At 37.3% G+C, this 12,567-nt stretch overlaps 1 protein-coding gene across 2 annotated transcripts in view; it reads right to left on the bottom strand.

Annotated features, from left to right (window-relative positions):
- The window catches only part of SPATA6 (spermatogenesis associated 6), a 166,744-nt gene that overhangs the window by 7,657 nt on the left and 146,520 nt on the right, over positions 1 to 12,567 (bottom strand). For both annotated transcript variants that reach the window (XM_005204783.5, NM_001046371.3), the window contains 1 exon segment: positions 8,169 to 8,260. In XM_005204783.5, the coding sequence (XP_005204840.2) occupies positions 8,169 to 8,260 (92 nt within the window).

Below are 12,567 nucleotides of genomic sequence, written 5' to 3'. Positions count from 1 at the left end.
GTGAATATAATTCAGGATCTTGGAAAAAGAACGGAGGTAAAGATTGAGATGATGCAAGAAATGTCTACCACAGACCTAAAAGAACTAAAGAACAAACAAACAAGAGATGAATAGTACACTAGAAGGAATCCATAGCAGAATAACTGAAGCATGGATAAATGACCTGGGGGACAGAATGGTGGAAACCACTGCCACGAACAGAATATAGAAAAAAGGATGAAAATAAAAGAAGCCAGCCTAAAAGACCTCTGGAACAACATTATCACATGAACATTCACATTATAGGGATCCCAGGAGGACAAGAGAGAAAAAGGACCTGAGAAAATATTTGAGGAGATAATAGCTGAAAACTTCCCTAACATGGAAAAGGAAATAGTCAACCAAGTCTTGGAAGCACACAGAGTCCCAGGCAGGATAAACCCAAGGAGGAATACACTGAGACACATAACAATCAAACTGACAAAAATTAAAGACAGAGATAAAATATTAAAGCAACAGGGGAAAAACAACAAAAAAACATATAAGGGAACTCCCATAAGGCTGATTTCTCAACAGAAACTTTACATGACAGAAGGGAACAGCATGACATATTTAAAGTGATGAAAGGGAAGAATGTACAACCAAGAATACTCTACTCAGCAAGACTCTCCTTCAGATTTGATGGAGAAATCAGAAGTTTTACAGACAAGCAAAAGTTAAGAGAATTGCACCACCAAACCAGCTTTACAACAAATGCTAAAGGCAGAAAATAAGAGAAGGAAAAGCCCTACCTAAAGAAAATAAGCCCCAAACAATTAAGAAAACGGTAATAGGATTACCTTAAGGTAAGATTTAATTACCTTAAATGTAAATGGATTAAATGCACCCAAAAGACACAGATTGGCTGAGCAGATGAAAACCTGTGCATGTATGCACTTCCACTTACAATACTCTACTTGACACCCCAAACTGTATGCAGTTATTTTATATTGTTAGGTTAATCATGTCCCCATTATGACTTGCAATTGTAATTATCTTTTATTTTTTGTCTGACTATTGATTGTGAAAACTGATAAACATCTTTTACTATTTGTGATTATGTAACTATTACTCAATACTACTGTATCATGATTGGTCAACAGAAATATTATAGAATTCTATATCACCAAAGCTACCATTTAATAGAAAAACCTGTAATCACTTTTTAAAATCCATATGCATATCAGAATTACCTTGGAATTTTTTGGAAAAAAAAAAAAAAAGACAACAAGATTTCTTGGTAAATTATAGCAGTAGTTCTCAAACTTTAACACACATCAGAGTCATCTGAAGGGCTTATTACAACTCAGATTATTGAGTCTCACACCCAGAATAACTAACTGAATATGTCTGAGGTGGGGTCCAAGAATTTGAATTTCTAACAAATACCAGGGTATTTATGATACCACTCATCTAGGAACTACAGTAAATTACTGGCTTTTCTATAGAAATGTGAAACTTTAGGGAAAAAATTGGATGTTGTTTAAGTTCTTTTACTATTCACATAAACTATATAGTAAACATTAATAGAAGTTTATTCAAATGAATTTACTGAAGACTGGTTACTTACAGGTCACTTACTTCCCTTTCTTGGATGTGTAGAAATGAGCCACTGACAAGAAATAAGATCTGGTTGCTTTCATCATCATTAATTCCACTGTTGATTCCTCATCTAGAGATGTTATTAAATATCACAACCATACAGTGTTTACTTAAGTAATGCCTTAAAGCTTCAACAAATGCAGTTGATCATTATTAATAAAGGACTTAATTTTAATATCTGAACTTTTTTTAAAAAACTGAGCTCCTAGTACACATCAGAGACCTTGATACACAGTCAAAAACAAAGGTAGGAAAAACATTGGTGCCTTATGCTTAACACGAGGAGGCAAGACAGACACAGAATGAAACAATCATTATGGGATAAATACTGCTAATTGAGAATATATACGTGAGAGGAAATGGTAGGATAAAGGAAAAAACGACAGTCTAAGATCCAACCAGTCCATCCTAAAGGAAATCAGTCCTGGGTGTTCATTGGAAGGACTGATGTTGAAGCTGAAACTCCAATACTTTGGCCACCTGATGCGAAGAGCCGACTCATTTGAAAAGACCCTAGTGTTGGGAAAGATTGGAGGCAGGAGGAGAAGGGGACGACAGAGGATGAGATGGTTAGATGGCATCACTGACTCAATGGACATGAGTTTGGGTAAACTCCAGGAGTTGGTGATGGACAGGGAGGCCTGGCATGCTGCGGTTCATGGAGTTGCAAAGAGTCAGAATATGACTGAGCAACTGAACTGAACTGAACTGAACTGAACTGCTGAGGTCATAAAAGGTATCTCAGAAGATGGAATAACTTGAGCTTAGTCCTAAAGAATGGATAGACATTCACTAGATAAACAAGATGGCATTGGTTATTCTCTATATCATACTATAACAGAACCAAGGCACAAATTATCTGAAACATCATAATATACCAGGTCACACAAAATCCAAAGAATTCAAATTAAAATTAAGCAACATTTTTCTCACTTAAAACTGAAAGTTTATTCTTGTTCAAGGGACTTTAAGTCTATGTATTATTTTGATTTTTTTTCCCATTTACTAGTACCAAAGACAGCTTTTTGGCTATGTGTTACACCTTGGTAAATTCATCAAGTTAACTGGATAGTGAGCAATGGCAGGAGATTAAAATTACAGTCAATCTGTGTTATTCAAGAACATATAGTTAAAGTTTAAACTAGTCACTTTGAGATTACGTTATAAACAATTTCATAATTATAAAATTTATGTTGAGCATATTCCTACTGTTAGTAACCTGCAAAATATGTACAAGTAAATAGAAAACAGTTTATATAAATAGCCAGTCCCATAAAACGACAACATAGCTAAAAATTCAGGGCGATAGTTATAAATGGCCATGTAATATTCTAAACATGAAATTAAAATTATTTTTATACTCTTCTCTATTTCTGTGGCCAACTCCCATCATGAAGTATCACCCCTTTCCTGATATTTCAGTTCAGTTCAGTTCAGTCGTTCACTCATGTCCGACTCCTTGCGACCCCATGAATCGCAGCACGCCAGGCCTCCCTGTCCATCACCAACTCCCAGAGTTCACTCAGACTCACATCCATCGAGTCAGTGATGCCATCCAGCCATCTCATCCTCTGTCGTCCCCTTCTCCTCCTGCCCCCAATCCCTCCCAGCATCAGAGTCTTTTCCAATGAGTCAACTCTTCGCATGAGGTGGCCAAAGTACTGGAGTTTCAGCTTTAGCATCATTCCTTCTAAAGAAATCCTAGGGCTGATCTCCTTCAGAATGGACCGGTTGGATCTCCTTGCAGTCCAAGGGACTCTCAAGAGTCTTCTCCAACACCACAGTTCAAAAGCATCAATTCTTCGGCTCTCAGCCTTCTTCACAGTCCAACTCTCACATCCATACATGACCACAGGAAAAACCATAGCCTTGACTAGATGGACCTTTGTTGGCAAAGTAATGTCTCTGCTTTTCAATATGCTATCTAGGTTGGTCATAACTTTCTTTCCAAGGAGTAAGCGTCTTTTAATTTCATGGCTGCAGTCACCATCTGCAGTGATTTTGGAGCCCCCAAAAATAAAGTCTGACACTGTTTCCACTGTTTCCCCATCTATTTCCCATGAAGTGATGGGACCGGATGCCATGATCTTCATTTTCTGAATGTTGAGCTTTAAGCCAACTTTTTCACTCTCCATTTTCACTTTCATCAATAGGCTTTTTAGTTCCTCTTCCCTTTCTGCCATAAGGGTGGTATCATCTGCATATCTGAGGTTATTGATATTTCTCCCTGCAATCTTGATTCCAGCTTGCGCTTCTTCCAGTCCAGCGTTTCTCATGATGTACTCTGCATATAAGTTAAATAAGCAAGGTGACAATATATAGCCTTGACGTACTCCTTTTCCTATTTGGAACCAGTCTGTTGTTCCATGTCCAGTTCTAACTGCTGCTGCCTGATATTTAGTTAGGACTAATTCTCAAACTGGACAGTGATGCTGCTGCTGCTGCTGCTGCTGCTAAGTCGCTTCAGTCGCGTCCGACTCTGTGCGACCCCATAGACGGCAGCCCACCAGGCTCCCCTGTTCCTGGGATTCTCCAGGCAAGAACACTGGAGTGGGTTGCCATTTCCTTCTCCAATGCATGAAAGTGAAAAAATAAAGTGAAGTCGCTCAGTCGTGTCTGACTCCTAGCAAATTATACATGGAAGAGAATTTTCAACATCCTGAAAACTGAAGAAATTTGAAATATATACAGAAGGTATTAAAAAGAGAAAGAGATCTAAGGACCCTGGTAATTGGTAACGGTACAATAGCAAATGTCCAAAATTTCCTGAAAGGCAGTATGAAAGTTGAGAAGGACTATCTTCACAGTAGTAAATTCTTTCCCGAATCCAGCTCTCAAATCCCAAATTATTAGAAAAGGTCGCTTAATAATTTCTTAATAAGAGATTTCTTTCAAGTGAATTTCATATTCAAAGGTGATAGAAGAGACAGGACAGTTAGCACGGGAAATGCAATAACAAGTACTCTGATAACCACAATGAATATCTAGATCATAAGATAAAGGATTGAGTCCTGGGCATAGATTTTTCTGGGAAAAAAAAATGAAAGAAAATAATTTCTCATTATGAATATTATTTATTTGATTGTCATTATATTTCCCCTTAGTTCTTTAAACATAGCTGCTACATCCTCGGGGCCAGCTCAAGCTGTTTTTAATAATTCATTTTCCATGTGTATGGGTCACACTTAACTGTTTCTTTGCATGTCCCATAATCTTTTGTCAAAAACAACAATTTAGATAAAAATTGCAGCAACTCTGGGTTCTGTCTCCTTACCTAGAGTTGTTGTTATTTGTTTAGTGACTTGTCTAGACCTATGCCATGGAGTCTGTTTCCCTTGCACACTGTAGTTGCTGGTGTCTCTTGTTCTTTTCTTTTTTTTTTTAAATTATTGTTTCCATTTTTAAGCCTGGCCTTCTAGAGGTTGCCCTGGGTCAGCATAGCTTCAGTCAGTTCAGTTCAGTTCAGTTGCTCAGTCACGTTCGACTCTTTGCGACCCCATGAATCACAGCACGCCAGGCCTTCCTGTCCATCACCAACTCCCAGAGTTCACTCAGACTCACGTCCATCAAGTCAGTGATGCCATCCAGCCATCTCATCCTCTGTCGTCCCCTTCTCCTGCCCTCAATCCCTCCCAACATCAGAGTCTTTTCCAATGAGTCAACTCTTTGCATGAGGTGGCCAAAGTACTGGAGTTTCAGCTTTAGCATCATTCCTTCCAAAGAATACCCAGGACTGATCTCCTTTACAATGGACTGACTGGATCTCCTTGCAGTCCAAGGGAATCTCAAGAGTCTTCTCCAACACCACAGTTCAAAAGCATCAATTCTTCGGCACTCATCATAGCTTGCTGCTGCTACTGCTGCTAAGTCGCTTCAGTCGTGTCCGACTCTGTGTGACCCCACAGACGGCAGCCCACCAGGCTCCCCTATCCCTGGGATTCTCCAAGCAAGAACACTGGAATGGGTTGCCATTTCCTTCTCCGATGAATGAAAGTGAAAAGTGAAAGTGAAGTCATGTCTGACTCTTAGCAACCCCATGGATTGCAGCCCACCAGGCTCCTCCATCCATGGGATTTTCCAATGATTGGGTCAGAGTCAATAACCCTATAAAGTTTCCATTTTTTTGCCAATGGATCTATGTGTGGCTTAGGGAATATATTTAACATTTATATGGTTGACAAAACTGCCCTGGAGTTTGCTTTCTGCCTTCACAAGATCTGACATTCATCCATGGACTAGTGGCTCCCTAATATACTCTCTAGTCTCTCCTGAACATATTTACAGCCTATGCATACACATAATATTCTAGACAACCAGGGATAGATAGAACTTTATCAAGGACAGCTGTGGCTATCTTGTCCCTGGAATTTTATTGTCTGTCCATTAAACAGTAAGTAAGATCTCAAGTACTCCCTTACTGTTTGCCAGTAGGATCATTATTGTTTCCATTAATCCCTCTACACATGTCATTTCCTATACTATGCTCCATATAAAGTCAGTCCCCTCAGGAAGAGGAACTGCCTGACTTTTGGCATAACTGCCCCAAAACTTTTGTGCCAAGGATCTGGGGGTCCAGGTGGGCCTTGGAGCTCCAAGGAAAATGGCATAGACTCCTAATGCTCTTATAGAACCTCAGTAGATTTTCTTGATAAATGCTTCTCAATTTGTAAGTTTTTAGTCAATTTCCAGAGTCCTTAAGTCCTTTTTTTTTTTGATAATTCCATTCAGTTTTGTTGCTTTTGGAGGAGAGGATTTGCTGTGATCCTCACTCAGCCATTCCAGAGGTCCATGTGGACTTCCCCTTGACCCCGGTGTCAGAGGATGTCTGCAGAGGGGTAATGTTGGCCAAGATCTCAAGTTTTGACTTCTGCTGAGAGAAGCCTTAAGGCAAGCAAGTGGGTAATTACTTTGAGTGTGATTCCCTCATCTTTGAGATGGAAAGTAGAATGGGAGTGACTTCTTGGCCTATTATATAACTTGGGGATAAAACAAATAATATCATGATCAGTTCAGTACCTTCTGGAGTTAATAACAAAGGTACTCTTATAAAATGTCTTGAAGCATTAACCATTCTGTCCTATTGTTTCAATTATGTCCTAAGGGTCCAAGAGAAGAGGCAAGGAGTGTACTGTGATCTTAAAAATGTGTCAGTATAACTTTCCTGATGCTCTGCTTAACTCTCTCACTGGAGAGGTACTAAAACAGTCTCAGGTGACCTAAAGCTGAGCCATTAACATTGCCTGTGAACTGGAAAAAGAATCAATACTAAGGCTTATGGCAAACTTTAAACAGAAACAAGTGCTTTTCCAAATATGGTCCTTATATTACTTGCATTAGAATCATGTACAATATTTTTAAAAATGCTAATTTCTAGGTCTCACTCCTATATATAAGGAACCAGAATCTATGGAAGTAGAAAGTAGAAATCTGTATTTTTAGAAGCAATATCATGCATATAAAATTTTGAAAATCAGACTGTTTACCAACCCCTTATCAACCCTACTCACTTCTTATCCAAAGTAGAATTAATTATGTGGATACAGAACACAAAATTGGAATGCTAATCCATATGACAATAATTTAGGGAACAGAAGTCTAAGTAACAATAGTAAATGGTAAAAATTCTTCCCAAGGTATGTACTTTCTTGCACCTTCCTTTTCCTGTTTGAATTACTTCTTCTTCAAACTCACTTAAAATACAGGGAAAGTAGAGTATTCCTTTAAGATTGGGAAGCAGTAACTTTGGACAGGAGTTTACATTTATACTCTGTGTAATGAACACAAGGAAAAGGCCTCACATGTTCGTGAAACGTTTACACGAGCCTACCACGGTAAAGATCAGAGATTTCAGTCCATATCCCTGGTTAGCAATAAAACATATTCCATTATCTGGAACTTTTTTCCTTACACTTGTTCAGAAAACTCAGGAAGGCGGAAGACATAGTAATCAGTGGTATAGCATCAATCAGTCATACAGACTCAGAGAAATTTTAGTTATATAAACTCAAAATTTACACATTCAGTTTTTAACACCACACTTAATGGCAATTAACAGTTTTCAAAAGTCTTCATGAGATATGTTAGTATAATTTTGCAAAAATTTTATTATTACTACAATATTTCTGAAATTTTAGGCTAGAAGAGCTGAATTTCTCCTATACTATTGAAAAATAATTTTTAAATTATAATAAATTAAAATAATTTAGCTTACTTATGGACAAAAATTATGAAACCTGTTGTTTGGATGAGAGTTAATACATCCTGAAATAAATTAGGACTATGTGGATTTGCAAGGCAGCCAAATACACTGTAAATTTTAAGTAGAAAGAAAGGCAACACCATTAACTGACCATATCTGTTTTCATTGAAAATTTTCAGTAATGCAAACATTAAAACATTTTACTAGGATTTTATATAGCTAAAATAAAATATAAATAAGTAAATAAATAAATATAAAAATTTGTCACAAATCCTGCAGATTAAAAACAAGGTTATTTGGACACTAACTATGAGAAGATCTCTGTACACTGCATTAGTCAAGCTCATACCTATACTCTGGGTCACTGTCATAGGCAGAGTCTCTATATAAAAGACCTCTTTTCAGTTCCAGTTCATCTTCTTTCTCTGGGTCTCGCTCATCCTGAAAAATTTAAAGATTTCCATTAATTTATTTTATAATTAAAATTACACCCATGTTTCTTTGGTAATTGTGATCCCCCTCTCCCAATACAAGAGATTGAATTAAATGCTGAATTTCTTAAGGAAAGAAACAAAAAGGTAAATGAGAATTTATTATTCTGTTAAATAAAACTAATATAGCTTTTTTTCTGTTATAGTATCACTTACACTGTTTATCAGAGACTAGCACACAGATGTTTCTTGCATCAGTGAATGATTAGGAATGGATACTGTCTCAAGATACATAATAAAATGTGCAGAAGTGATAGTTCACATACTTTTCCCTGGTGGCTCAGATAGTAAAGCATTTGCCTACAATGCGGGAGACCTAGGTTCGATCTCCAGGTTGGGAAGATCCTCTGGAGAAGGAAATAGCAACCCACTCCAGTACCCTTGCCTGGAAAATCCCATGGACGGAGGAGTGTGGTAGACTACAGTCCATGGGGTTGCAAAGAGTCGGACACGACTGAACGACTTTCATTTCACTTCAAAAAGATTATACCTACGCTCTGAAAAATAAGTATTTGGGAAAACTATGCAGATGTAAGCATTTAGACATACCTATGACCCCCCAAAGAAGTAACTTAGCTTTATCACTCATATGCCAAAATGCAGTAACAAGCCATGAGAAGCGAAAACAAAAGCAAAGTAGTTGCAATCAAAACACATGGCTCCTCCCACTCCAGGCAGCCTCTTCTTTACTCCTGACAGATCCACTCAAAGGCAGAAGAAAAAGAATTCTAAAGAGATAGCTTTTTTTGTAAACTATGTCATTCACAGTAGTGCTCTTATATATATTAACTTTATATAATTCAGTATCAAATATCTTTCTCAACTATTGAATAATACTCTTAATCTACAGTCAAATAGGCACAGAAATAGAACTGATGGTAAAGGAACTAGTAAGCACAAATAGACTGTTATAAGGATTAGTATTAATATGTTATTCTTCATTTTATGTAAGAAATTTGTTAAATAAAGATTATGAAGAAAAATGATTAAAAAAAAAAAAAGCTTCTGCACATCAAAGGAAACTATTAGCAAGGTGAAAAGACAGCCTTCAGAATGGGAGAAAATAATAGCAAATGAAACAACCGACAAATAGCTAATCTCAAAAATATACAAGCAACTCCTACAGCTCAACTCCAGAAAAATAAACAACCCAATCAAAAATGGGCCAAAGAACTAAATAGACATTTCCCCAAAGAAGACATACAGATGGCTAACAAACACATGAAAAGATGCTCAACATCACTCATTATCAGAGAAATGCAAATCAAAACCACTATGAGGTACCATTTCACACCAGTCAGAATGGCTGTGATCCAAAAGTCTACAAATAATAAATGCTGGAGAGGGTGTGGAGAAAAGGGAACCCTCTTACACTGTTGGTGGGAATGCAAACTAGTACAGCCACTATGGAGAACAGTGGAGATTCCTTAAAAAACTGGAAATAGAACTGCCTTATGATCCAGCAATCCCACTGCTGGGCATACACACTGAGGAAACCAGAAGGGAAAGAGACACGTGTACCCCAATGTTCATCGCAGCACTGTTTATAATAGCCAGGACATGGAAGCAACCTAGATGTCCATCAGCAGATGAATGGATAAGAAAGCTGTGGTACATATACACAATGGAGTATTACTCAGCCATTAAAAAGAATACATTTGAATCAGTTCTAATGAGGTGGATGAAACTGGAGCCTATTATACAGAGTGAAGTAAGCCAGAAGGAAAAACATAAATACAGTATACTAACGCATATATATGGAATTTAGAAAGATGGTAACAATAACCCTGTGTACGAGACAGCAAAAGAGACACTGATGTATAGAACAGTCTTATGGACTCTGTGGGAGAGGGAGAGGGTGGGAAGATTTGGGAGAATGGCATTGAAACATGTAAAATATCATGTAAGAAACGAATTGCCAGTCTAGGTTCGATGCACGATACTGGATGCTTGGGGCTAGTGCACTGGGACGACCCAGAGGGATGGTATGGGGAGGGAGGAGGGAGGAGGGTTCAGGATGGGGAACACATGTATACCTGTGGCAGATTCATTTTGATATTTGGCAAAACTAATACAATTATGTAAAGTTTAAAAATAAAATTAGAAAAAAAAATAAAAATGATAGTTTAGCCACACACAAAAAAAAAAAATTGGTGATGGCATGAAATTAATTAGGAAGAGAGCATTCACTGATAGTTCAGTGATTAAGAATCCACTTTGCAGTGCAGGGGATGCAGGTTCAGTCCCTGGTCAGGGAACTAAGATCCCATACGCTGTTGGAGCAACTAAGCCCACGTGCCACAACTACTGAACCAGCATGCTCCAGAGAGTCCACATTCTGCAGCAACTGAAGCCCACATGCTCTGCAGCCTGTGTGCCACAACTAGAGAGCCTACGTGCCACAACTACTGAAGCCCTGGGCACTGGGAGTCCACACATCACACTAGAGAGTCTGTGGGAGGCAAGATCCAGCATGATGCAACAAAGATTGTGTGCTGCAACTAAGACCCAACACAGCCAGATGAATAAGTAAATAACGTAAGCAATAAATACTACAACAGGTTTGAAAATCACAGAAAATGTGAACATATATTTAGAATTATTATAATTTCCAGGTGAATTGAGCACATTACCATTATGAAGCAACTCCATTTATTTCTATTAATGCTTTTTCCCCTGACATTTTTTGGTTTACTTTTAATACAGCTATAATAGTGCTTGGATGATAAGTATTTGTACTTTTATTTTCAACTTTTCCTTGTTATCATATATATATCTTTTTCTTAAATACTATATAGATGGATGTTGCTTACTTTTGTCCAGTCTGATAAATCAATGAAGAAGAGTATATACTATATTATCACAGAAAATGTTATTGCCAGTAGAGAGTACAAAAAACATTACAAGAGAAAGTGCAAGGAATAAAAGAAAAAATGTTTACTCATTTCTAGATCATATAATAAATGACATCAGAAATAAACATAAATCAATATTCCTTATTGAATTTTGTCAGTACGGTTGAAAAAAATTTTTGACCAGAAGTAATAAAAACGTAGACTGAATTTTAAAAGTTTTTGTATGAAAAAATACAGAACTGCCTTTAAGATCTGAATCTTAAATATTCATTAAATAACCCCTGTTTTGAGCTGAGGAGACACGGGTTCAATCCCAGGGTCAGGAAGATCCCCTGGAGAAGGGAATGGCAACCCACTCCAGTATTCTTGCCTGGAGAATCCCATGGACAGAACAGCCTGGTGGGCTACAGACTATGGGGGTCTCAAAGAGTTGGACATGACTGAGTGACTGAGCATACACAGCACACTTACTATCCTAGACTCTGAGGACAGAAAGATGATTAAGACATGATTCCTGCATATACATGAAATAAGATTAGTTTATTCTGTGAATATATATGAGTAGAATGGATCGACAGGTAGAATTATTATGAGATACAATAAAGGACAAAATGAAGAAGACCTTTCTAATAAATAGAACATTCTAAAGCCAGAACAGTGTCTTAAGAGGGAGTAAGATCACAGTCACTAAAGCTATTTCTATAGAGCACTGATACCTATCCAGAACCAAGGAGTTCAGGGAGGGAAATTCTGCCCCAAGAAACAAAAAGACTATATAGCCTTTATGGCTATTCTTTTCAAATTTTAAGACTGTATTTTGGGACATTTATCATACATATGCAAACACATACGTATCTCTTACAAGCATCCTTATAGGCTTTTTTTTTAAAGATTAAATTGTGAAAAAGCAGAGAGGCAACAAACAACACACTTTATCCAAAGCTATTAACTATGAGTAAAGCAAGTATTTGAAGAGATATATCAGTCTCATTAATGCCAGAAAAATTCAGTTCTGGGGCATGGAGGAGGGATTCCCTTCTTATTTCTCATCAACATTCCCATTTGCCCACATGTAAACACAGATGAATGACACCAATATTTGCTGAGTTCCTTCAAGGTATCCAGGACTGAATTAGGTACTTCTCATATGAATATCTTATAAGCCTTCAATAACCTTATAAAAAAGGCACTGAAACTTGGAAAAATTAATAACTTACCCAAAGATTCAAGTTATTAAGTGGCAGAGCTGGAATTTAAATCCAGATAATTTACATTATCTTGTCTGCTACAATGCAAATAAGTTGGGCTATAAAATAAAAATCTCCATTCTAAGCCATTAGATTATTCCCCTATATGAAAATTAAGGTCAAAGTCTTTCAGCTAATATCTATTCAGTTAGTTT

This window comes from Bos taurus, chromosome 3 (genome assembly GCF_002263795.3).
Source record: "Bos taurus isolate L1 Dominette 01449 registration number 42190680 breed Hereford chromosome 3, ARS-UCD2.0, whole genome shotgun sequence".
In the NCBI taxonomy this organism is placed as follows: Eukaryota; Metazoa; Chordata; class Mammalia; order Artiodactyla; family Bovidae; genus Bos; species Bos taurus.
Note: the sequence above shows the minus strand (reverse complement) of the source record. Positions and strands in the feature narration are given on the sequence as shown.